We start from the raw sequence: 27,743 nt of genomic DNA, 5'->3' as shown, positions 1-27,743 counted from the left end.
ATGATGTTGTTGATTATCATGATAACGACTGAATAAAGAAACACAAGACCAGCGGTTATGTTGGTCAGACTCTCACATGGTGCTTTTTAGTGTCGGCACGGAGGTCAGCAGAGGAGGGTTAGGACAAAAAACACAGGACAAAGAATTAGATGTACATTTCTTACACAATGTGTTTACCTTATGTAAGGTAGAAAAGGTAACGTAGCGTACGTTAATGAAATATAAATACTTATTTCGACCTTTTCCTGATGTGGTCTTTGGTCAACATTTTGTTCCAGATTGAATTAAAACACAAAATACTGGCAATGCATTTACACGTCACTTTTATCTAAAGCATAATTCTACCTCTTATTCTGCTGTAAAACACAGAAGAAGAAGTTGGTTTGGCCTCATCGTTCAGCCACAGAGCTGCTGATTATTACTTTTACATGACAGCAGGTACATTTATTTTATGTTATTGATTATCCTTAATAATGTGTTTTAGGGATTACTTCTCCTTAAATACAAGTCAACTGCACTTTTTAACTTTAATATAGAGAGTTAATGTTTCAGATCCGGTTTCTGTGCTCCAGTGAAGGTTCAGAGTTTAAACTAGACTCACAATGAGCAGCAGAATTAGCAGGTGATAATCCGGCTCAGGTTTTCCTGTCGTCTCTCTCATGGCTGATTACTGAGTCCGGAGCAGGGAGGGCTGTGTGTGTGTGTGTGTGTGTGTGTGTGTGTGTGTGTGTGTGTGTGTGTGTGTGTGTGTGTGTGTGTGTGTGTGTGTGTGTGTGTGTGCGTGCGTGCGTGTGTGTGTGTGTGTGTGTGTGTGTGTGTGTGTGTGTGTGTGTGTGGGCGGTGAGCAGCATGCCAGCCTCTCCACACAGAGCAGAGCAGCCCAGTGAGGAGCTTCTCCATCACACAGCACCATGTTTCTACTATAGGACTTAAATCTTTCTTCTTCCTCTTTTTTTTTTTTTTTTTGAACTCGTAACCTGGAGGTCTGTCACCGACCCGGGCCGGTTCCGTCATGGAGTTGGGGAAAGTTCATGTGAATCTGAAGACGCTGCTGCTGACGATGATGATGTTCAAATGGGGTGAGTGAAGAGCGTTTAATCCTCTTTGCCGTGAAAGCAACAGGGTCACATGGGAAGAGTTATGACACGGACAGAAAGAACTTTAAACCTGTGTCCTCCCTGACTTTAACATCACAGCAGACCTTTTTATTTTCTTATTTACTGCTCGTCCAGAGGAGCCGGAGGATTAATCGGAGTCCAGGAATGCCATCAGGGCTCTCAGAGATGCTGCTAGTGGAACAAGTGTCTGTGGGCGGGGCTTATTGGGCTCTTCACACTGTTTGTTAAGAGCCTCAGTGGATGGAGGTGCATGGTTGTTCTCTGTCCTTTGTCACTTCCAACAGTGATGAGTGCATGGGCTCATTTCCAGGGAACTTGTTGAGTTTGAATCTCTGAGGCTGTTGGACTTCATCAGACTAATATTTTACTGAAATATAATCCTCTGCTGTGTGACTGGATGAATTATGGTTATTGAGACGGAGACCCTGACGTTCATTTCTGTTTTTTTTAAAAGCCCTTTCTGTTACATTTGACACATGACTGGTTCACAATGAGGGGCGGCGCTCCTCAGTCATGCATACCGAATCAGAGCAAACGGAGAGGAGACGAGAGCCTCATTCATATCAGTCTGCATGAATGGAGCTGCAGAATCAGGTCACGTAAAGTTGGTTCTGTCTCTTAAAGCACCTCAAGTTGGACTTTATTATTCAGAAGAAAGTCGTCTGAGTCTGTGCGGAGCATCAGATCAGTGCACGAGAGTCATTCAAGCCGCCCTAAAACTGTAGGGGGCGTGTCCTCTGAAGGGCCCGTTCACAATACAAGTGAAGCACGGGAGTTCAAGTTGTGGTCCACAGGTTATTAAACATAATAATAATAATAGCACAATAACAATAACGGTGGGAACAGGAAGCTCCTCTGCAGCCACTGTCGGGTTTGTCCATCCTGGGCTTCTGTAGAAACAGGTGTTTTTGTTAAACACCCTTCTTAGTTTCAGGTGATGATGTTTCATTTCTGCCCTCAGATGCTGCTAACATCAACACACCTGTCCTTTGAAATGAAAAAGGTTTGTGCAGCATTTCAGCACAAACAATTTTTTTCATCGCTCATGAAGTGAAATTTTAACTGAAGCAAAATCAACGTGCAGTATTTTAACATTTTTAGCATTCAGAAAGAATGTTTTCTTTGAAGAGAGTTACGTTTTAAATATCCTCTTCTTTTATCAGGACCATGTGCACAAATAAGAATAAAGCCTGTATGAGCGTTTACAGTTTCAGTTCATAAATATAGAACTGATTGACTGAGACCAATGACTCTTTATTGCAGCTCTGGACTCAGCTAGTTTAAAGTGTTTCAAACAGGATCTACCGGTTAAATCTACTGTAATCTACCGGTTAGATCTACTGCAACCTACCGGTTACATCTACCGGTTACATCTACTGGTTAGATCTACTGTAATCGGTTAGATCTACCGGTTACATCTACTGGTTAGATCTACTGTAATCTACTGGTTAGATCTACCGGTTACATCTACTGGTTAGATCTACTGTAATCTACCGGTTAGATCTACCGGTTACATCTACTGGTTACATCTACTGGTTAGATCTACTGGTTAGATCTACTGGTTACATCTACTGGTTAGATCTACTGCAACCTACCGGTTAGATCTACCGGTTACATCTACTGGTTAGATCTACTGTAATCTACTGGTTAGATCTACCGGCTGGAGACTCCATGCTGTCAGATTCATCTTCAGAAGATAAAAAGTGTCCCCTAATGTGTGAGAGGAGCTCAGAGACAGAAGATGATGAGAGATTAAAGGACATCATGAGGAGAAAGAGTCTGTTTGAATGTGTGTGAGCTCTAAAAGAGGAAGTGGTTCTGAAAACTAGAACCAGGAGGTGATGAGGAAACATCGAGTTTGAAGAGGATTGACAGGTTTACTAATAACAGGAGCTCCCTAAGAAACATGATGAAATTATTTCATATTAACGGGGAATTATTCCAAACTGCTGCAGAGAAACAGATCTGAGCAGAACGGACAGTCAGAAGTAAAAGAGACACTGTTGTAATAGAAATACTTCATATGAGTTCATTTAAATGGAGTTTGAAGTCCTTAAATGTGGAACGAGGATTTGACTTATAGATATTTTAGATATTTTCACTCTAATTGGACATTTCCCAGCTGTCAGGTGAGAGACGACTGCAGGTGAGAGGTGGATGAGACGTCTGACCTCTGCTGTCTTTGAGAAGTCTGTCCTCTGCTGTCTTTGTCTCACCCGTCCTCTGTTGTCTTTAAGAAGTCTGTCCTCTGCTGTCTTCCAGACGTCTGTCCTCTGCTTTCTTTGTCTGACCCGTCCTCTCTGCATCACATCTGAACATCAACCTTGAGCGTGTGTGTTCTGTGGATTAGTGTAAATGACGGAGAGGTCACAGTGATGACTCTGGGTTAAAGCTCCTCCCACTTCCTGTTGCTACTCTGGGATCTCTGCTATCTGACCACGTTCATCGATACATGGTCAGACAGCAGAGATCCCATAGGTACGACATGTTTAAGGGATGTTATAGATATGTAACGTGGTGATGATTGCAGGAAGTGATCTCTGTCCTCTGTGGGGGACATGAATCTGAGACATCTAAGTCCAACAATATTCATGCAGTCCAACTGAATCCTGTCCCGTCTCGAGGACATCTTGGGCTGTCAGTGATCAGTATTTGTGGGGGTGCGGCCAACAGCGCACATGGACTTTCTTTTCAAAATGGCCAACATCTCAACTTCCAAATTTTAGGCAATTGATTATTTTTTTGCAGATTTTTCGCTGCTAATAATCAAATTGTTTCTTAAAATAAAGTCTTCACTTCAATTTAGTAAGATTTCAGAAGGAGACAGTAATTTTAACCCTTTCAAAATACAACTTTAATTCAGTGTCCTTTGTAGTAAACAGCAGGACTGGCTAACTGTCATTTTTAACCAATTTCCATACTTAAAGAAGCAGAGAGGGTTGAGAGCTGTCAGGACACGAGAGATGAGATTTGTATTTGATGAGAGAAGTTGAATGGGAGTCTATGGAGCCGGAGGCTTTTTGGAGTCGACCTCTAGTGGCACTCGGTGGTATTGCAGCTTAAGACGGCGGTTTGAAACCACAGAAGAAGAACTCGGTGACAGAGTGAACACATGCTCCAGATTGAAGCTGTAATCCGTGCAGGTATCCTGCCACCAGCAGATTAGAGGAGCAAGGAGATTGGCCCCGAGAGGCCAGAGGGATTACAACATGGAAAAGCTGTGGAGGTCAGGAGGGCCGTGAAACCTGAGAGAGGGGGAGGAGGAGGAGGAGGAGGAGGAGGATGAAGAGTAAAACAGTGGGGGGTGGGGATAAGGAAGTGGTTCGGAGAGAGGGAAAGGAAGAGCACGGTGAGAACCAATGCACACGTCCAGGAAGGAGTCCAACATGATGCAGATTTAAAATAACATTGTCAGTGAGCAGATGATGAATGATACTGAGATTTAATAATTACAATTACAGATAATAATAAATGTTTCAACCCTCCACCCTCCCACCTACTTTTGGAGTCCAGGTCTTAATTAGGGGCGTCAGAGACCTTTAATCCTCCCTGACGTTAGAAAACAGGAGCCGACAGAGACGTGGGATTAGAAACAAACTAATATAATGAAAAAAACTCTCATTTAAACTGATCCAGACGAATACTGTGAATACATATATTTATATTCAGAAGTGATACCCAGAGAGCAGCTCTACACGGTGAACCTCTTAAAAACAAACTTTATTTAAATAGACAAAAGAGTAGGTTCTTAATGTTGTCGTTCTTTTTAAAACATAATTATTTAAATCATTTTTCTTCTTCTTCTTTATTTATCTTTATCTTTATTACTATTGAAATTATATATATAAATATATATAGTTGTAGTTTAATTTCTGTATTTATAGATTACATTAATTAAAAACAATTTGTTTTATTATTCATGTATGTTGCTTCTTCCTAAGATAAACATTAAACATGTCACTTCTAAATCTTTGTAATTAAACATTACATTATTAAATAATAACGTACATAAATACCAGTTTACAAATTACATGTATGAAATACAAAAAAACAATATACAATAAATTGTATTTATTCTTTGGAAAGAAGCTGATGAACATCTGAGAAGATTTTCACTTTATGAACCTGAAGAACGGATTCAGTTAATAAAACACCACCTCATCCATAAAGTTATATAATAACTGATAATAAATTCTATAATCACACTGCTACGTGGTGATGATGATGATAACAGTGAGCTCCATTCTCCCACACAGTTAAAGCCAAATAACTAAATTAATAATTGATATTATTACCATTATTAGAATTACTGTATTATCAACAGACAGAAGACAGACTTTTTTTTTAACGTTGATGAAACAATACCAGCCGGTCTAAAAGTTGGCACTTCCTGTCTGTCACCACGGTAATGAGAGAAAGCCTCATACAGAGCAGGTCATGTGACGTCTGTGGCTGAGGTCACCGTGTTGGTGCAGCCGCGTCCGGTTTCAGTGGATCCACGTGATTATTGATCGTTTACCGGCGACAGGATGAACCAGTGACCTCCTTGAACCTGCCGCGCTGTTCCAAGCACTGTTTTGACCCAACAAACGATTCTTAGCAGACAAACAACAGATCATCTCCTCGCTAACTGAATGTTTGTCCTTCTGACGCCAACCAGACCTGAACCTAATCCAGACACCCTCCACAGCCTCCCGGGCCTGATCCAGCCTGCAGGTGGCTAACACTGCCTGTAATCTGTGAAGTTCAAACCCAGTTAGTGTCCACAGCTCTCACTGACAATTAGAGATGACAACAGCCTTCTGCTGCAGGGGTGTAAATCCGTCCGTCCACAGTCCAGGTGGAGCGTATTTAAAGCACATCTCAGTGTTTGTTAGCGTGTTTTCCTTCTGTGGCTGCTTCCTGCCATCCCTCCTCAGAACATCCAGAACATCCAGAACATTCAATCCTCCTCAGAACATCCAGAACATCCAGTCATCCTCAGAACATCCAGAACATCCAGAACACCCAGAACATCCAGACCTCCTCAGAACATCCAGAACATCCAGAACATCCAGTCATCCTCAGAACATCCAGAACATCCAGAACATTCAATCCTCCTCAGAACATCCAGAACATCCAGAACATTCAATCCTCCTCAGAACATCCAGAACATCCAGTCATCCTCAGAACATCCAGAACATCCAGAACACCCAGAACATCCAGACCTCCTCAGAACATCCAGAACATCCAGAACATTCAATCCTCCTCAGAACATCCAGAACATCCAGTCATCCTCAGAACATCCAGAACATCCAGAACATTCAGAACATCCAGAACATTCAGACCTCCTCAGAACATTCAGAACATCCAGAACATCCAGTCATCCTCAGAACATATAGGACATCCAGAACATCCAGAACATTCAGAACATTCAGAACATCCAGAACTTTCAGAACATCCAGAACAGGTTTTTAGAACTTTTACAACTCTGCATACTTTTGTTTTATTTTGCCCTCTATAGGATGTTAAAGTGTTATTTTAATTTTTTCTAATTTCCATAAGTGACTTAATCTCTCTGTATGTTCATCTGACAATGATCTTGTCTGTGTTTGATCAGATCATTGACTGTTCGTAGCTTCCAGGGGACCAATCATTTCACTATAAACAATTTACCTGATACAGCAACTTCTGCTCTTTGGAATAAACTCTATGAGTTCAAATCAACTTTATCTGAGTGAACATGTGAGACCATCAAATACCCTCTTAAACAGAGTGAAAGTAACTCTTTTCTGGACTTGATCTTTTAACACTTTCAGGAGTTAAAGCCACAGACTGTTGATAAAAGTGTTCGTAGCTTCAGGTCTGAAAAATGGTTCTGATCCAGAAGTGCCTTCAGCTGCAATACCACCGAGTGCCACTAGAGGTCGGCTCCAAAAAGCCTCCGGCTCCATAGACTCCCATTCAACTTCTCTCATCAAATCCAAAGTGAATAAAATGTGTCCATCAGTTATCTCGGTGTTGTTAGCTGAAGTCACTCCTTCTTCTTAGTTTTCTGGAGGTCCATCTGAAAATAATCCCTCATTCATTAGAAAAGAAGATTCAAGAAGACCTGTTTTTGGGGGCGTGTCTGTTTGATTGACAGGCCTGTGGTGCAGTCAGGTTACAGCTATCGGTGGGCGGGACGTAATATCGTCAGGTTTCCAATCAGATCGGTCAGATCCACCGCTGGCTCCTCCCCCAGCTCGTCCAAATATGGTCACTTCCTGCTCCAAACTGCTCCGAACTAGAAAGATGGTGACGGACAGAATCTGAACTGGAGGCTTCATAACGTTCACAATGACATCACTGATGGATGATGGTTAGTCCAGAGACCATTGCTGTTCCAGATGTTGTTCTTGTGTTCCAGATGTTGCACTTGTGTGCTAAATCTCTCTATTCTGAGTGCATCAGTGTGTTAAAGTGCAGAAACATCAGTGAACTCCAAGTAGCAGGATGAAACACTCCTACGTTCTGAATCTCAGACTGAATCTTTAACTTTCAGTATGTACTGCAGCTTTTACAGAATATCTACTGTTGCATGTAGTATGTGTACAACTGGGTACACTGTGTACTACTTCATCATAAAAATTAATCTTGAACTTTGACCATCTCATGCACACATATTCGTCGCGATTCGTAGCGTGACATTTTGAAGTAAAACGAAAAAGGGTACGCTTCTTTTTAATGCTTCTTCAACTTCTTCTCCTTCTTCTTCTGCTGCAGAGGATTGTGGGTCAGAACCTGCAGAGTATCAAGCTGACCTGCAGATTACAGATGTTGTAGAACATCCTGGTACTTTTGGTATACTGTACTACGTTTAACATACTGGGACTGTTATTGGTAATATGGATACTGGAACACAGAGAAAGTGTGAAACTCTGGACACTTTCCACCCAAACGGTCGCCATTTTGGCTCCGTAGAGGAAGGGGGCGTGTCCACCGACGAAAAGGATTTTGAAACTAAAAGCGTGTGAGGAAGCTGCAGCTGTTCCTGAACGCAACCTGTTTCTTTTCCACTGCTGCTGCTGGACCGAAGAATCAGTGAGTTTATTGAGTGTTTAACAGAGGACACAAAAACATGTTGGAAACGCAGCGTGTTGAACTTTCTGATGTGATGTCTGTCTCGTTTCTGGAAAGAACCCAACTGACGCTGAACTTTTACAAAAAACACTGAGTGTGCTCGGCTGAATATTCTCCCACATTCCTCCTCTGTAATTCCCTTCACTGTTAATATCTTCCACTTCAGTGACAGTTTGGAAATAGGACAGTGATCAAAGTGTGAGCGGCTGAGATTGGTCTAATAAAAACAATGTGGGCTGATTCAACATGAGATCTGATTGGCTGCTGACAGCAGACAGCATATGTATTGTAAATCCTGGTTGAATGACTCCGCCCCCTCTTTGGTGAAATGACAAACAGGACAGCCTCACAGAGCGCCCATTCATCCGGGATAATGCACAGTACAACCATTATTCTACTGGCCGCAAGCTAATTGAGACAACATACACAATTAGCTAATAACAGAAACACAGCAGCAGGTTTATTAACATAACTAGAGGCTGCATCTTTATGAGTCATATAAGAAACACTGCTGGCTCTCAGGGGCCGCGGACAGATTATTACAGAGGTCCCCACAGGCATCATCCCTGCAGCCGCTTTGTCATTTCTATTATCAAATATAAAAGAAAGCTTTTTATTTTTTTATTTTATTTTTTTACATTTTTAATCAATTAATTAAGTGAAATCAATGAAGGATGAAATACATCAACAAGAAATTTAAAACCAATCAAATGAAAAATATCAATCTGGAAACTTCACATTAGATCTGTGGCTTTCAACCAAAAGCTATTTTCTGAATCTGATGAAATCATAGCTGATTTCCATCCAAAGCAAAGTGTCACTCAGAAATAAATACAATAAAATAAATTAGAGAAGTCTTGATGGAGAAACAATAAAAATCTGATTCTGGTGATCTACTAAATAATAGATTTATAATGAGGGAGTTGAGTTATATTATTTTAAAATGTATTTATTTGTGAGGAAGAGGAGGAGGAGGAGGAAGGCTGCACGGCAGAATTACTTTTAAAGAACAGGGACGAGAAAGTGATTGGCTCAAAAATAAAGAGGCAGAAAGATCGTTGGGGAAGTGATGGACGAGGTGATGGATGATCTGACAGCGTGGGAAACAGAAAGTGATGAAGAAAATAGAGCAGCAGAAAATGAGATTATGAGATGAGATTAAACCATCAACAGGAGCAGAGAACTGAACGTTTATTATCTGAGATTAAACCATCAACAGGAGCAGAGAACTGAACGTTTAGTGATGTTTAGTTAAACTTCTGACATGAAACGTTTTTCAGATTTATAGATTCTGGACTTTTTAAAGATGCGAGAAGTGAAGATGTCATTTTAAGAAGTTTTAACCAACTAATTGAAATTCTTAATGTAAAAATCCTCTCAGACCCGCGACTGTGTGACACCGTAGTTAAATGCTGACATGACATGTTTAATGTTTGCATGCTTCATGTTACGTCCCCGGAACTGGTCGAGGAGCTACACAAGCAAAACAGAAACCAAACATTTAAGTACAACTCAGTAATTTATTCTCAATAAAGTTAATTTGAAGACAACCAGAAGGAATAAACAACCCAGTATCACAGAAAAACGTGAGATAGTCACGCTTTGGGCTGTGAAGGCATTAAAGTTACACGTTTTGAATGAATGAAACTCACACGCATGTAAATATCATGTGACGCGGGATCATGTGACCAAGGTCCCTGAGACCGAGTACAAAGGACATCGTTTGGCTTGAGGGCGTCGGTCACATGTGGGACGATGAGGTTCGGATTCAGGAGTTGTTTTTATTTTTTTTTCAAACCGCAACCACGTGTTTTAGCAAAAAAGTTTAATTTTCCTGTAAATCAGACGTCTCTGAACGTGCAGCAGGTTCCACTTTCATCCACTACAGGAAAGCGTGTAACTTTCACGCCTGGAAAGCACAAAGTGTGGCCATCTCATGTTTTGCTGTAGTGGACCAGCGGGTCTGTTTCACTTTTTGCTGTGTTACCAAATTGCAATCCTACAACACAAAGAACAACAGGTCAAATTTAACAAACTAAACTTAAACACAATAAAGAAAACTGTCTCGGCGGGAAGCAGAAAGTCACAGCGATTAAAAGGAGCTGCTGCAACAAACATCAGGTATCAGGAAGCTGCTGCAGGCTTTTATACTCTGACCCTGATGAGTGAGCAGATGCAGGTGCAGCCAATCAGCCAGCTGGAGGAGGAGCTACCTGGAGAGGAGGAGCTACCTGGAGAGGAGGAGCTACGAGTAACTTTCCTTAATAATGTTTTCATTGTAATGTTTTCAGTTTCAGGTGAAAGCATCCAGAATATTCATCCATATTCGTGGGACAGCTTCAGGTGACCTGCTTCCTGCAGACACACTGACCTGTTGTCTCATGTCCTCTGTCTTCCAGGGACCCTCTGCACCGCCTCGTCAGTCCGGTGTCTGTCCTCCCCCTGCCAGAACGGAGCTACCTGCGTGGACACCATGGACGACTACGCCTGCCTCTGCGCCAGAGAAGAGGTTCGCTACATGGGGAAGAACTGCGAGGAGCTGTACGACGCCTGCTCCTTCGCTCCGTGCGAGGACTGCACCAGCATCCCCGGCACCGCTCAGTACCACTGCACCTGTCCGGAGGGGATGACGGGCGACAACTGCACCGAGGAGGTGGACGAGTGTCTGAGCAACCCCTGCTGGGAGCCGCGCTCTCTGTGCGTGGACCGGCTGAACGGCTACTTCTGCCGGTGTCCTCCGGGCTACGGAGGACAGGACTGCACGACGCACGTGACCGACTGCATCGACGCCCCCTGCAGGAACAACGGCAGCTGCGTGCTGCAGCCGGAGGGCTTCGGGTGCGACTGCGCGCCCGGGTTCGAAGGGAAGACCTGCGAGGAGGACGTGAACGAGTGCGCCTCGGCGCCCTGTCAGAACGGGGCCATCTGTTTGGACGGAGTGGCTCAGTTTCACTGCTTCTGCGTGCCCGGTTTCCAAGGTTACAACTGTGAGATCGACATCAACGAGTGCGCGTCGCGGCCGTGCGAGAACAACGCGACCTGCATCAACGAGAAGGACCACTACGAGTGTGAGTGCCTGGTGGGCTTCGCAGGTAATTAAAACACGCACACGCACGCGCGCGCGCGCGCACACACACACACACACACACACACACACACACACACACACACACACACACACACACACACACACACACACACACACACACACACACACACACACACACATATATGCACAAAGTAAGTCGGTGATGACCCGACCTGATTCCCCTCCATGAATTCACCCTCCATAGAGAAGCGTTTGCAGCCGTTACTTCCTGCTGGGCGTAGACCTCTTAGTTGGTTTTAACTAACAGCTTCCTGCCGTGTCCCCAGCATGTTTTTTCCCGAGAACAGAATCTTTTTATAGTTGTTTTAATGAACTTCAGCAGCTTGACGAGATTCTGAGAGTTTATTCTCCGCCGAACGCTGAAAATATTAACGCTGCGCTCGTCACAGTCACCAGCCGTCCAGTCACAGTGAAGGAGGGGCGGGACAAACACGGTTAACCTCTGACACTGGTCTCTGATTGGTCTTTCAGAGTGGCTGAACAAACGCTAATACCAGCTGAGTTCCCAGACTGTATTCACAGAGAAGAAGAAGCAGACGAGATAATGATCAAGACACTTCTTAAAAAAATTATTTGAATTATTTAGTTATTTTGCCTTGATATGTGTGATGGATGAGAAGGACCCTGCTGTGAGGTCAATGTGAGGTATACAAGTGTTACTGAGCCCTCCAGTCTGATAAACTGTCTTCACCTCGTTCTTATGAAGCCTCAGCAGGAAGAAATCAATCATGTTTTCATGTCTGCTTTCATCAACTGACTGGCTTCACTTCACTCCACAGAAACTAACATGTCAACAGCAGGAGGTTTGTGTGATTTAAACAAATCGAGGAAATGTGAATATTTGTATTTCGGCCTTTAAAGCCTTCATACATGAATAAATTAATACATAAATGAAAGAATGAAATGAAACCTAAAAGTGGTCCTTTCCTTCACACAAACTTCAGCTCAGTTTCTCCTCATCAGTGTTTAATGTTCTTGTCAAAGAAATGTGATAAATTCAGGGTCTTTATAAGGAGGTGAAATATTTTGGTTATACATTCTTACAGCAGGATGAGATCTTGAACCACTGTAGTCAGTAACGTTTGTTAGTTAGATTTTTTTGTATAAAATATTGAACAGAAAACTGGAACGTTGAGTGCAACTCTCTAAAAAATGTTTCTGAAACATTCATATTCTTCCACCTGTGTAAATACAGTATAGTAATTATTGCCCTTTTAAACATTGTGCACTGAAGCTCCGCCTCCTGCTGTGTTTACCTTTTGTTCCCAGCTGAATGAAGAAGTTGGATGTTATTAATCATCTGCTCGATGACGTTTGTTCCTCTGGAGGTTTTTCTGCTTCTCCTGCTCCTCAGCATCATGTTTGTTGCTGATAATGTGAGCACGAGGAGTATTTTAAGTGCACAGTAAGATGTTGTCAGCGAGACGTCTTATCTGCAGCTCAGATAAAGAGTCGGTGCAGAGAGAGAGGAAACACTCCTTTCTCCGTGTCGTTGAGTCTGCTCTGTGTCAGAGGAGCTCCGTGTTATCTGAAGGTGTCGGGTCAGATCGGCCCGGCCGCATTCCCTCGTCACTATCAGCTGGTTAAAGGAGTCAAGAAAGAACCACAACAGAAACACTGATCTCAGCAGGTGGGCGGCTCAGCGGCATGAAGTACAAAAATAGGACCGATTATTTCACTATAAACAACATCAGCTTTATCTGAGTGAACATGTGAGACCATCAAAAGAAAGTTACTCTTTTCTGGAGTTGATCTTTTAACACTTTCAGGAGTTCAGACCACAGACTGGATATAAAAGTGTTTGTAGCTTCAGGTCTGAAAAATGGTTCCGATGCTGAAGTGTCTTCAGCTGCAATACCAGCGAGTGCCACTAGAGGTCGGCTCCAAAAAGCCTCCGGCTCCATAGACTCCCATTCAACTTCTCTCATCAAATCCAAAGTGAATAAAATGTGTCCATCAGTTATCTCGGTGTTGTTAGCTTCTTATTAGTTTTCTGGAGGTCCATCTGAAAAGAATCCCTCATTCATTAGATTCAAAAAGACCTGTTTTTGGGGGCGTGTCTGTTTGATTGACAGGCCTGTGGTGCAGTCAGGTTACAGCTATCGGTGGGCGGGAAGTAGTATTGTCAGGTTTCCAATCAGATCGGTCAGATCCACCGCTGGCTCCTCCCCCAGCTTGTCCAAATATGGTCACTTCCTGCTCCAAATCGCTCTGAACTATTAAGATGGTGACGGACAGAATCTGAACTGGAGGCTTCATAACGTTCACAAATCAACGATGACATCACTGATGGGTGATGACATCACTGATGGTTGATGACATCACTGGGAGTTAAAACGACTCCCATGAAGAGTAAAATGTTTGAAAGTTGTTTTATCGTGAACTCTTTCACATTCAACACTTTAAAGTATGAACGATTTCACAATGATGGAGTTATAGTTTCATCACACTATAATGATTTTTCTATAGAAATTATTAAAAAGTAACATTCATCACAAATTTATAATAACTAAATATTTGCATTGTGATTATATTCATTTGAAAATACTGCGTGAATACTTATCTTACCTTAAAATCCACAAGCTGACCAATGTTCTTACATATACTTATGGATTTGACTCATAACCCCATTTTATGTATCATTATGTCTTCATTTTAATGTTCCAAAACATTTTTTAACAACAGTAAATATATTTTCTGCAAATCTTTAATTTGGTTGCTTTATTCTTAAATGTTATGAACAAATAACAAAGGCATGCTGGGAAATACGGCACCAACGCTGCACAGTAAACACCAGGAGGAGTGTTGAATCATGATTCTCAACATCCAGCGAATGAACACGGAAACATACAATATATAAACATATACAGTGAACCCTCGCTATAACGCGGTTCACCTTTCACGGTCTCGCTGCTTCACGGATTTGCATCGTGCATTGTGTTCTGCATTCTGATTGGCTAAACAGTCTCTCCGCTTCTTCTCTACCTGTTTGTCAATAACGTTGCGGTTTAATATGTACACGTACGTAAAACAGCTTGCCAAATTTAAGTTTGCAAATTCTCTCCCGTTCTAATCCAATGACTCGGGTCGCAGTGGGGCGGTGCCGATCTCAGCAATTTGAAGCCTTCAGTTCGTATTGATGATTAAAATTATTATTTTACAGTACAGTAGTTATTTGTAAAAAAAACAAACATTTATACAGTACTTTTATTTGTTAAACAAATGCTTGGGCCTGTAAAAAGGTTTTGTTCTTTGGTTTCAATGTATTATGGAGTATTTCATTGTATAATAATTGTAAAAAAAATAAAGGTTACTACTTCACGGATTTCGCCTATCACGGTCTCTATTTGGAACGTAACCCCCGCGAAAAACGAGGGTTCACTGTATATAATATATATCCGATAAAGAGTTTTCTTGAACACAAGCTGTAGTTTAACTTAGAAAATAAACTCCTGAAGACTCATTCACTCTTATTTTTTAATTAACTCCAGGATGTTCCCACTCCAGGAATTTGCTCTGAGTATATTCAATTCAATTCAATTCAATTCAACTTTATTTATATAGCGCCAAATCACAACATAGGTTATTTCATGGCACTTAACACATTAAAGTCCTTAAAGCAAGACTTTACAATATTATACAGAGAAACCCAACAATTCAACAATTCCCACATAAGTTAGGAGGGAAAAAAACCTCCTCTTTAAGGGAGAAAAACCTCCAACAGAGGGAAGAAAAACTCCCTTTAACAGGAAGAAACCACCGACAGAACCAGGCTCAGAGGTGGGCAGCCATCTGCCTCGACCGGTTGGGGTGAGAGGAGAGCAGAGAGAGAAAAGGACAGCATAGAGATAGAAGAGAAGAACTGTTGGTGGAGACGATAAGCGCAGGGCAGAGACATGCAGCTCCATGATGGGACATCTGGAAAAGAAAGAAGAGAAACTACGCGAGCGAGGGAACTGAATGGAGACAACAGACAATAAGAAAAAGCTATGGGAGAGAAAAGGATGGTGAGGTATGAGTCAGTTAAAGAGGAGGAGGAAAGAAAAGAAGCTCAGCATGTAACGAGGTCCTCCAGCAGCCTCGGCCTATAACAGCATAACTAAGGGTTGGTTCAGGTCTACCTGAGCCAGCCCTAACTATAGGCTTTATCAAGAAGGAACGTTTTGAGTCTAATCTTAAAGCTAGAGAGGGTTTCTGCCCCTCCAACACAAACTGGGATTTGGTTCCACAGGGGAGGAGCCTGAAAACTGAAGCTCCGCCTCCCATTCTACTTCTTTAAACTCTAGGAACCACAAGTATATGACAATTTGGATTATGTTTTTGTTTTCATATTTCTCTAATTAAGTTTTCTAATTATATGCTGGTCCCCTCCACTCCTCCCCCCCCCGCTCCCTCCTCTCCCCCTTCACCCCCTTCCAGGAGTAAACTGTGAGACTGAGATAGATGAGTGTGAGTCCAGTCCATGTCAAAACGGAGCCACCTGCCTCAACCTGATGGGCATGTACTCCTGTGAGTGTCAGCCCGGCTTCGACGGCGTCGACTGCGAGGTGGACGTGGATGAGTGCGCTAGCGCCCCCTGTCAGAACGAAGCGGTCTGCCACGACATGGTGAACAGGTAGGCAGTGGACACACCTGGACAGACACACACCTGGACAGACACAATGCTCCATCACACATTCATCCATCATCACTGGACCAGAAGAATATTTGCTCATTTTAAATTTGATGTCAGCAACACGTCTCTATAAAGTTGTTCCAGGTTCATGTTCACCACTGTGCTGCATCACCTCTTATTTTAACAACACTCTGGAAACATTTGGGAAATGAGGAGACCAGTTTCTGGAGTTTTGAAAGTGAATGTGGTCCCATTCTTGCCTGATATAGGATTTCAGCTGCTCAACAGTCCGATACCTTTCAACAGGAAACATCATTATGAAGCTCAGCATTTCTACTTCTATGCAGATGACACCCAGCTGCATTTATCACTGACGCCAAATGAGACACAAAAATGTGTTTTCACTGTAGAAAAATATGGACGTAGAGTTCATGTCAAGAGTTTCAGTTTTACAAGAGGTCCAACCTTTGATCATGTTTGGAAGCAGAAAATAGAAACTTTTAGAAAAGGTGATAGAAGCTGTGTAGAACTGAGCCAGGAACGGAGAAGCAGCCTGAATCATTAGAAATACATTGATCAACATGCCCGAAATATTTCCCCTCAGTTCCTCCTCAAAGATATGAAGACTTCTTCACATCATCAGGGAACATCAGCTCACTCAGCTGAAAGGATTTCTGCTGTAGTTTCAGCTCTCAGTTCATTGTAATCCGAGTTCATATTTCATGCTGCACATCAGAAGAACTGTGTTTTGATGCCCTGCTGTTGGAACACGTGTTTCTGTTGCAGCTACGAATGTGACTGCAGTGATACGGGATTCGATGGGGACCACTGCGAAGTGGACATCCCTGAATGTGCCTCTGATCCCTGCCAGCATGGTGCCACCTGTCTGGAGGGAGTCAAGGGATACACCTGCCTCTGCTGGCCAGGTACTGAACTGCACGCCAAACATTTCTGTGCCACAAGTTGTGAACTGCTCAACACTGTAGATGTTTCAGTCGGGAACAGCTGATCTTTTAAAAGAAAAACAAAGCAGTGAAACAGTTGTTGAATCCATTCAGCTGTATGAGAGTGAAAATAAAAAGATTCGTTCTCAGTTTGGTTTTAAATCTCAGTGGAACATTATGATGGACCACTTCAGGAAATGAAATTAATTCAACAGAAGATCTGACGGTCCGAAACAGAAGAACTGAGCAGATGCAAGTATATATTTTGTGTTTCTTTAGGTTACGAAGGGCCGAACTGTGAGGTGGACATCGACGAGTGTGCCGAGCATCCCTGTGAGAACGGTGCCGAGTGCTTCGAGCGGTCCGATCTGTCCCACTGGGAGCTGGATTGGGAGCTCAGCTTCGCAGACGCAGCCGGGTACATCTGCCAGTGTCAGCCGGGCTTCGCAGGTCGGTGAAACAAAAAGGAGCCGATCAGCCAATAACATCACACAGTTTAAATCTGCTGAGCGTCCCGTGATGTGTTTCATGTTACAGGAGAGAACTGCTCCGTGAACATCGACGAGTGTGAGTCTGAACCCTGTCATAACGGAGGCAGCTGTGAGGATCAGATCAACGGATACACCTGCACATGTCCTGATGGCTTCTTAGGTACGTCTTCTGATGCACAGGATCTTCTGTTGGATGTTGAATCCAAACACTGTCTGTACCAAACACAGCCTATGTGTCAGTCGACCAGGGTTTCCTAGTTTACAGTAACACAAACTGGGAATTTTAGTTTACTGTACATTTATTGTTTAGTTTTTCCTGGAAGTGAATAATAGAGGGATTTAATTTGTTTTAATAGCAGGTCAAATCCTGTTTCTTGAGAACAGCTTGGTGCAGAAGTAGTTAGAGAGACCAGGTAAGCAGGCCGAGGCTCCAAATCGCATCAAACTCACCGGTGAACAACCTCGAGTCCCTAGCAACACACACACCGAGTTTACAGCAGATGGGACGAACGGTTGTCCAGTTACGCGAAGGACAAACATACAGATACACCGAGATTTTTCTAAAATGATATAGAGATAGAGCCATGTTACAACAGGTTATTTCAAGGCACATAACACAGTAAAGTCCTTACAACAGAACTTTACAGCAACATACAGAGGAACGCAACAATTCAACAATTCACACGTAAACTAGGAGGAAGAAACCTCCAACAGAACCGAGCCAGATTTACTCCAACAATCAACAATCAGGGAGCAAAGAGAAGTGTAGTGTGGGAGCTGCAACTAATATGATTTATTTTGGTGAAGAATTCAAAGAGACTGTTTTCAAAATGTATTTTTTGGTTCAAAAACATCTGAAAAAAATCACAGATCTTCAAAACAGAGACACCAGAACCACAGAACGACTTCAACGATTTATCAACAAGCACAAGTGCTGTTGAATGAATATTTCCCTCCAACTGAAAAAAAGAGAAGTAGAGGAAGAAAACCCTTCGATGTGCGACTCTACCTGGATATGAGACAGAGACGTTCCTCGACCGCAGTCAGAGTCACATCTCAACGTTTAATCGTGCTTCATAACCGCAATTAAAGATATTTTAATCATGTCTCAAAGTAATAATGGACTGTTTCTATAGTATGGATTACTGTAGTAGTTGAAAATGACTGAACACCAAACTGATCCACCTGCAGTCAAACCTGTTAACTGGAAACCGTTCAGGGGGAGAACTTCAGCCTCAAGATGCCAAACGTGTTTGTTTACTTCCTAATTTCTTATGTTTCATTGTACAGTGTAAAAATAAAGAAGTTTCCAGATTTAAAAATCCTCAAATGAGCAGTGATCTCTTAAATTAATAAGCTTTACATTCTCAGATATAATCACTGAATGTTAAATAATACACTTCTTCTCATTCCTGTTGTATGAATAATACTTTAAAAAAAAAGTTACAGTTGAAGCTATTCTAGGACATTTCTGAGCATGTTTTAAATGGAAAGATTGTATTCATACATACATATATATACATAAAATGTGCTTCAAGCTGAGAGATGTCAAAAAAGAAGACGAGACAGATTTCTTTGGTCTTTTTTTGTAAAAAAATATGGAAAAAAAAAAGCCAAATTTTTGTTTCTGTTATTGATCCATCTCTTTTCCGATACCACTCGTCATCCCACCATGTCTGACCTGTGTGTCCTCTCCCTCCAGGTGAGCTGTGTGAGGTCAACGTCGATGAGTGTGAGAGCCAGCCCTGTCACAACGGAGGCTGGTGTGAGGACGGCAGGGCGTCCTACACCTGCCACTGTCCCGAGGCCGAGCCGGGCCACCTCCCCTGGGGAGGTCGTCACTGCCACGTGAAGCTGTATGGCTGCGTCGACCACGAATGTCAGAATGGAGCCACCTGCCTCCCGTGGCTGGAGGACGGAGAGCACGGACACACCTGTTTGTGTCCACACGGCTTCTACGATGAGCAGTGCTCCACCAGAACTACCTTCTCCTTCTCCTCGCCGGGGTTCATCCACATCCAGGTGGTTCTGGGGGAGCGGACCCGCAGGGAGGTGGAGCACCGGGTCCACCCGGGTGTTGGAGTTCAGCTGCGCTTCAGGACAACCATCCCCAACATGTTGCTCTTCTACCGAGGGGACGAGGACAACCACCTCCTCCTGGAGCTACTGGACGGAGGTCTTCGAGCGAAAGCCTTTTCTGAGGAGTCTGAACTGGACGTGATGTTTCCCGCTCTGGTCAGTGACGGAGACTGGAGGGACGTTCATGTGATCATGGACCACGAAGGTCTGGTCCTGATCCTGAAAGGGCCCGGCTGTGACCGGGACGGATGCCGGGTCACAGACGGCGGAGCGGACGAAGCACCCTTCCAGCCCTCCAAAGCCTTCAGTCACGTTTACATCGGCGGAGCGCCAGAGCAGCTGATGGAGCAGTCAGGGAGCGCTGCCGGCTTCATCGGCTGCATGGAGGACCTGATGATTGACTCCAAGCCCATTCTACCTCAGAGTCTCCCCGAGGACCACGGCCACCAGCTGGGCTGCAGTAAGATGGAGTGGTGTGAGTCTGACCAGTGCCACGGACACGGACGCTGTGTGGACATGTGGACCAGCTACAGGTGTGCCTGCTACCGGCCCTTCCACAGAGAGAGCTGCTCCGAAGGTAAACCACCCCCACTGATCCCGTCGGGCTCCTAAAACCCACAGACTGAATATCAAAGTGTTCGTAGCTTCCAGGAATTTAGAAACAGGAAATTGTTGGTCATCCAGGCCTTTACATCCTTTAGACATTCTTGAAGTTTCACGAGCTGATTTGTTTCATCTGCTTTTATAGACAGATACATCTGTGTCATCTGCATAACAATGGAAGTTCATGCAAGGTTTTCTGATGATATCTCCTAATGGAAGCATGTGGAAAGTATTGGGCCGAACACCGAGCCTTGTGGGACTCCATCACTAACAGGAGTTAGTAGTTCGTTTAGTCTCGTTAACAAAATAATTTTACCCTGTCAGATATTTAAGAAGTCTTTCCTTTAGAAAACATCTACAGACCATTTTGTCTTCTTCACCTAATCCCAGTTTTTTTATCCAGTTAGTACTGAATATATATAAACTCATTTTCTAGCTGCAAGTTAAAGAATGTCACGTTGACAGAGATTAGTAGTTAGCAGTTACCGTGGAAACGCAGAAGTTTAAATACACTGTCCATAATCCAGTAATCCAACCAGCAGACAGAGACACAAGAGGCGAAGACACTCGGGTCCAAAGAGAAACACACAAAACTGAGACACTGCGAGAAACGACAGAAACACAATGATGATCTGACAGAGGAGGTCAGGAGATAATTACACACAGCTGGAAACAATCAGGGAGACCAGAGGACAGGAAGTTAGGAGAACAGAAATGAGCCGTCAAAATAAAACAGGAAGTGAACATGAAAGAGCAGACGATGAGAAAAAGACAGATTGACAAACTTTAAGTAACGAGAACAGACTGAAATGAGCAGGAAGAAACCGATATGACAAAAACACAAAACAACACAACGATGAACTGTGACAGAGTGTTTTGGTCTGTAGTGGTTCGTTGTATTAATATTAATATATTGAGTGGATGGAAGCTGCAGCACAGACGTCCCGGTTCAGTCTCTGTCCGTCAAACAGAACCGGAGTTTACAGATGGGAAGCCGATGAGGGATTAATGCAGAGGAACATGGCGGCTGAATTTATGCAACTCGTGCTGAGCCCATAATGACGTTAAAGTACACTGGAGTGTAATATTACAATCATACGACAAGTTACCAACTCATTAAAATATGTAATCAGAATGTTATTCTTTGTTAGCGTGATCTCCGTTTCCATGGCAACACAGTGTACAACTAACAACTGGAAAACAATCAGTAGACTCTTATGTAACATACGCAATGTTTACTACTCCAGGAAGTAGTCTGACCCTTAGCAACCACTTAGCAATACAGAGGATTTCTAGTCTTCAACTGAATAAATACAGAACATAGAAACACTAAACTGATCAGCTAGTTCAGTCTGGTTGGAACAAAGATATCTGATGAACAAAGATATCTGATGAATAAAGATATCCATGGACTCATGTGTTTTTAACATTTTAGCTCCGTGTCATGTGTTCAAACCAAACCGGTCCAGCTAGCCTCCTCTAGGATTGTAAGTGCATGACTATCCGTGGTGTTACGGTACGGGTGCTCAGAGCGACCAAAAAGGACCAAAAGAGACCCGACTTCACCAACTGGGTCATTTAATAGAACTATAACAAGTAAAATATAATAATATGCCAAACGTTTCCTCCTCCTGTCTGACATCACTGTCCACCGTCTACCACTGTAAAATTAAATCTAAAACCACATATTGCTGTTTGTGATGTGCTGAATCTAAACGTGTGACGGTTCCCTGACAGAGTTCCCTTCGTGGACGTACAGCCATGAGGACTCCGTGAGTTTCAGTTCCTACGACGTGGGTCAGAACCACGGGAGCGACTTCAACGTGTCCTTCTTTCTGAGGACGTTAACGCCGGACGGGCTGCTGTTCCAGCTGAGGAGACCCTCAGAGGACGAGGAGTGGGGCGAGGTGTACTTCTCCGTGTACCTGTGGATGGGTCGGGTATTGGTCAGCTCTCTGCCTCACGGTGGCGCTCTGACTGCTCCCGTGTTTGTGAGCACCGGTGAGAAGCAGCTGCTGCAGGTGGAGGTCCAACACAGACAGGTGATCTTCGAACACGCGGGACTCCGGTATGGAATCGGGGAGATCCCCGAAGTGAGCGTGAGCAGCGGGGACGAGGTCTATGTGGGAGGACTCCCCGGGGACTGGGACGCCGGAGTGTGGGGGGGGCACTTCAAAGGCTGCCTGCAGGACGTCCGGTTGGACTCGGTGCATCTGGACGTCGACGGATGGAACAGCTCCACCGAAGAGGAGGTTTATCTTCCGAGTGATGCTGAAAACGTGGTGAAGGACTGCGTCAGCGATGACACCTGCAAGGTGAGAGAAGCTCCTGATCTGTCTCTTAGTGTTAGTGTCACCGTGACAACATGGTAGTGTCACACAAACAACACAAACAAACAATAAACAGTGAGATGTAAACACAGATCAGAAATATGCAGCTCCAGAGACACCTGCCACCTGGGTGGGAGGAGGGGGGGGGGGGGCATGATGCATGGTAATGCATCATGGGAAGTCTCCCTGCAGCCTAACAGATAGTTCAAGGTCACCTGAGCACCTCTGACTGAAGAATAAATGATCTGTCCACGTTCTCTCTGCAGGTGGAACCGTGTCAGAACGGAGGAGAGTGCAGCGTCACCTTCAACGACTTCGAATGTTCCTGTCCGAAGGAATTCACCGGGAAGACGTGCGAGACACGCGTGTGGTGTGTCAGCGATCCGTGTGTCAACGGCGGCCATTGTTTGGACCTTCCTGATGGATATGAATGTAAGAACGGTTGAATAATCGTTCAGCGGCGCCTGCAGGATTATATTTCACCTGCCGATGGGTCCCTTTAATGTCTCGGTTTACTCTGGTGAACATGCACCAACAGCATCACTGTCACCACGGCAACCAGAGACGAAGCTGTCAGGGACACATGTATGACTTTGGAACTTTATCATGAACATGATATTGTTATAATAACATTATTTCACACGGTCTAATAGATAAATAAATAACACCTTCCTGCCTCGTGCACGGATTATTTTAATAAGGGTTTTTTAATTCTTATGTCTTCATTAAAATAATCCAAAACCGCATTTCTTATTAAAAGTAAAGATTATTTCTAACCATCACTTCCCCCTATTTAACTTGATAGCCTTATTATTTCTAAAAGTTACGAAGGTAGACGGCATGCTGGGAAATGCGAGTAGAGGAGCCCCAGAACGCGGTGTGATGAAGTGAAGAGGATTTTCTGCATCAGCCTGGATTTTAAGGATTCGCTGCAGCAGTTGCAGATTAAAACTCCAACTCAGATATTTCTTGGGGTAAATGTGGGTGAACCTTGCTGGTAGATGTCGGAGCATCTGTGTGGTATGAACCCGTCAGTGCTGTCTCTGGCTGTCCATCAAAATGATCTCAGGGAGTTTGACAGGTGATGGTACCACACTGGTTTTACTTTCCTGACTGGTTTCAGTGATGCTTCAGTTTATTTTTTGGTTCTGCAACAAACCTACAGATGCAACATTTACTCCTCCTGATGAACGACATCCAGACGCTGCTGGTAATAACTCTTATTTCTCCATGCCGGCTCTCAGGTGTGTACAACGCCACGTTTGAGAACAACCCAGTGCAGTACAGCGCCGGAGGCTCCCTGGCCGAACCGGTCTCCGACATCTACCTGGAGCTGCGGACCCGGTCGGAGAACGCCGTGCTCCTGAGGGCCTCCTGGGGCTCCCAGCTGCTCATGGTGGGTCTGCTGGACTCCTCGGTCCGGATGGAGATCCACGTCGGCACTAACTTCGAGGCGCTGACTTTCACGGGGGTCCGCCGGGTGGCCGACGGAAGCTGGCACCGCGTCAACATCTTCATGGCTGAGAAGGAGCACAAAGCGTCTCCGTGGGTGATCAGCGTGGACGGGATCACGGACAGCAGCAGCGGGTCGGAGCGGACCGGCAGCGTTCGCTTCCTCAACGAGAAGGAGGCCGTGCTGGCGGTCGCGGAGAGCTTCACCGGCTGTTTGGGGGCAGTGAGGCTCGGAAGAGTCTACCTTCCCTTCGTGGACGACTACGAGGCCCCGCAGCCCTCTCAGTTCCACTTCATCGGAAAACCCGAGGTTCACGTTGGCTGCAGCGGCGCCGCCGTGTGCGAGTCGGACCCGTGTCTGAACGGAGCCACGTGCGAAGACCTCTTCAACAAGTTCAGCTGTGCGTGCGACTCCGGCTGGGAGGGCGAGCAGTGCGAGACTGACACCGACGACTGTGCGTCTCAGCCCTGCGTCCACGGCAGCTGTAAGGACTACCTGGCTGGGTTCGAGTGCCGCTGCCACCCCGGATACTCCGGTACCGCCTGCGAGGAGGACGTGGATGAGTGTGAGCATCAGGCGTGTCAACACGGAGGCACCTGTCAGGACGGAGACAACACCTACACTTGTGTGTGCCCCAAGAACTACAGCGGCCCGCACTGCCAGTGAGTCACGCATCCCTCGTTTGCTGCACAGGTTGTTGGTTCACCGTTGGTCTCTATAGGTGGACGCTGCAACTCTCGGATTCACCAGCGTCCCAGAAGCAGCTCGGAGACCCCGGCAACCTGAACAGAGCAGATGAACCGGGCAGGAAGTCAGTCAAAAGAAAAGAAAAGAAAAGAAAAGAAAAGAAAAGAAAAGAAAAGAAAAGAAAAGAAAAGAAAAGAAAAGAAAAGAAAAGAAAAGAAAAGAAAAGAAAAGAAAAGAAAAGAAAATCCCTGTCAATTTTCAAAATAAAACACCCAAACTTCACCACATCACCATCTACCCCCACGGTATTTCAGTTTGGAAAAGAAATGTATTCTCTTCCTGCTACAGACAAACGATGTGAAGTAGTTACGCAATAAATCGGGGTGTCTGTTTGATTGACAGGCCTGTGGTGCAGTCAGGTTACAGCTATCGGTGGGCGGGACGTAGTATCGTCAGGTTTCCAATCAGATCGGTCAGATCCACCGCTGGCTCCTCCCCCAGCTCGTCCAAATATGGTCACTTCCTGCTCCAAACCGCTCCGAACTAGCAAGATGGTGACGAACAGAATCTGAACTGGAGGCTTCATACCGTTTATAAACATGGTTTATTGGTTTGAATATTTAACACATGTAAAGCTGTCATAAAGTAAACATTTAACACCTGTCCACCAGGTGGAGCTATCCTCCAATCCAGTGCGGTGAAGACCTCCAGTGTTCAAACGACGGTATCTGCCACGACGGCCTGTGGGGAGCGAACTGTACCTGCATGCCGGGTTTCACAGGCAGCAGGTGAGCTCAGTCTGGATCCAGTTTACCCTCCTCACAGTAACCTACAAACTATTATATCTCATCTTAAATCTGTAGAACAAGTTGTCTGCTTTACCTCCAGCCATGAGATCGTTTTCTTTTTATCTAGTGAGAGTTTGACAAATCCATCTGAGTTTTCTGCTACAAGCAAAAATCACCAAGCAAAAATCATCCAGTACCTGGCAGGTCAACATGTTTTTGGGTTCCTGAACCTCCTTGAAAACCATCAGACAGATTTGTTTATGGTTTGGGGTCAGGCACTTATTGTGATGGTTGAGTTTAGGTTTAGGTTCGGTTAAGTTTAGGTGTCATTAAATGAACTTCCTGTCATCTCTGTTTGTTGGAGTCAGAAATCTCAGTGTCTCAACCAGAACCAAAGAAACTGTACATGTACCTGAGAAGTAATAAAACAGTTATTGATTAATTGATCAGATTGTCTCAGTTGTGTGTGACTTTGTGTATTTTCTGTGTTTTAGGTGTGAATTGGAGCTCAACGAGTGCGAGTCGAACCCCTGCAGAAACGGAGGTTCCTGTTTGGATCGATTCAACATGTTCACATGTGAATGTCCGCCTGGATACAGCGGACCAATGTGTGACACCAACGTATGTTTATTGTTTTTATCTTCTTTCATATGCAAATGTTTCATTATAAAGTAAAAACATATTATGGACTTGTAGTGTGTCTGTACTGCACTTAAAATCAAGCTACTGCCACCTTCTGGTGCTGATATGTTACTACATGATACAGTCAGAGACACGAAGACACTGAAGATAAAAATAATAATTCATAAAAACAACATTACATTGTTGTCTTTGTTAGATTAAAGTGATTAAAATATATCTCTGATGACTATGTTAAACAGTCGTGACTATGAAGGTATTTTTGTGTCTTTATTATGCAAGAACAAAAAACTGTTTTGAGAGCAAAATTTGCTCACACTGCAATCAAAACTCAAGTTTGTAAGTAAAATTGTATAAACTAAAAATACAATTATTTGCATTGCAAACACATTTGCTTTCAGTTTTGTTAGTTTTGAACAGAATTCAGAATCTTGCTTATGAAAATAGACATTTTGGCTGTGATTTAAAATCCTTTGTAATTTATGAACAATATTTACAAAAAATAAAGTGTATTTAAATTAGAATATCTTTGTAACACAACCATAATGATGAAGTCACACCACCGGTTGGCTGAAAGCAGGAAGCTCCAAGTTAAAAGCGTTCATTTCAAAATAAAAGTGTTTAATACACAGTCTAGTTTGAAATTTTCCAAAATGAAACTTTTGTTGTTTCAAAGTTGAAATATTGTCACAGCTTTTTCACGATGTAGATGTGAAATGAATGAGAACCATCAGTTATAAGAGTATAAAACTTCTACATCCAGCCTCATTCAGGTGACTCAGCTGTCAGTCAGCTGAACTTCAAACGGAACTGAAACCACAAACATAAAAACAATCCTGTCACGATTTCTTTATCTCATGTTTCCATCTGTGAAGCATGACCTTTGACCTTTGCTCCTCTGCAGAAACAAGCCCATAAGCAGGGCGTCCCCTGGCTGGTGGTGGCCATCCCGCTGCTCGGCCTCTGCATGCTGATCCTGATCATCGGTTTGACCTTCATGGTGCTCACCGCCCGGAAGAAGCGGCAGTCTGAGGGCGCGTACAGTCCTAGCGCTCAGGAGGTGGCCGGAGCGCGGCTGGAGATGGACAGCATGCTCAAAGTCCCGCCGGAGGAGAGACTCATCTGAGACCGGCTCTGATACGCCGGGTGTAACCCGAGCTGGGAGGCAGGTGAACAGGACTCGAGGTGAATGTCTGTAGATTTGAACCTGAGCTGGTCTACAGGATCCCTGCTGGTGGAGACAAACCAACCTCCTGCTGCTGCTCAGACATCATCTCACACAAACATGGATAAACTATGAGGAACCAAACCTTCAGAAACTCAACTAGGAGCTCATCCTGTGATGAATTCCTCCAATCAGAGACTCAGGATGAGGGAACAAGGAAGTATCATCCACTGTAGTTTATATGGCATATATTTATATTTATATTTATATTTATATGACCTGTTGTTCTAGTTTAGAGTTTAAAATGTCACCAGTCGCAGTTGACTGAAAGGACTTCTGCTGTTTCAACAGTCACAGGTTCGAAGCCCTCCTGTGATGCTGCTGCTGGAATAATTAATGTTGCATTAGTGAGAAATCATTTTTATTCACCTTCAGCTGGGACCAGCAGCATCTGGCACAGTGAAACCAACACACAGTTTTCATCTGCTTTTTCATACTCCCACTGTCCTTCAGTCACATTAAAATAGTCCCACTGTCCTTCGGCCACAGTAAAATAGTTCCACTGTCCTGATAGAAGGCCAACACATGTTGTCAGAGGTTTATTAGGAATGATATGAAAAA

General features: G+C 43.9%; 1 protein-coding gene across 1 annotated transcript; it reads left to right on the top strand.

Annotated features, from left to right (window-relative positions):
• The first annotated feature begins 1,012 nt into the window (after nt 1-1,012).
• crb2a (crumbs cell polarity complex component 2a) lies at nt 1,013-27,659 on the top strand. Its single transcript, XM_069717292.1, has 13 exons — nt 1,013-1,079; nt 10,619-11,311; nt 15,748-15,943; nt 16,730-16,869; nt 17,167-17,337; nt 17,425-17,538; nt 19,081-20,034; nt 21,798-22,375; nt 22,657-22,822; nt 23,635-24,505; nt 25,202-25,318; nt 25,813-25,939; nt 26,862-27,659. Exons 1-13 carry the CDS (start codon nt 1,013-1,015, stop codon nt 27,081-27,083), a joined length of 4,416 nt encoding a protein of 1,471 aa, XP_069573393.1. The 3' UTR covers nt 27,084-27,659.
• Nucleotides 27,660-27,743: the final 84 nt, after the last annotated feature.

This window comes from Brachyistius frenatus, unplaced genomic scaffold (assembly GCF_029030835.1).
Source record: "Brachyistius frenatus isolate BFR_SWC_R1_liver_20210118 unplaced genomic scaffold, ASM2903083v1 Contig_172, whole genome shotgun sequence".
In the NCBI taxonomy this organism is placed as follows: Eukaryota; Metazoa; Chordata; class Actinopteri; family Embiotocidae; genus Brachyistius; species Brachyistius frenatus.
Note: the sequence above shows the minus strand (reverse complement) of the source record. Positions and strands in the feature narration are given on the sequence as shown.

What these genes read in the sequence shown, in the direction of transcription:
- crb2a (XM_069717292.1), top strand. Translation starts at nt 1,013, where the DNA reads ATGGAGTTGGGGAAAGTTCATGTGAATCTGAAGACGCTGCTGCTGACG. An exon ending in GATGATGATGTTCAAATGGG is followed by an intron (nt 1,080 to 10,618) that starts GTGAGTGAAGAG and finishes TCTGTCTTCCAG; the next exon opens with GGACCCTCTGCACCGCCTCG. An exon ending in CAGAGAGAGCTGCTCCGAAG is followed by an intron (nt 20,035 to 21,797) that starts GTAAACCACCCC and finishes GTTCCCTGACAG; the next exon opens with AGTTCCCTTCGTGGACGTAC.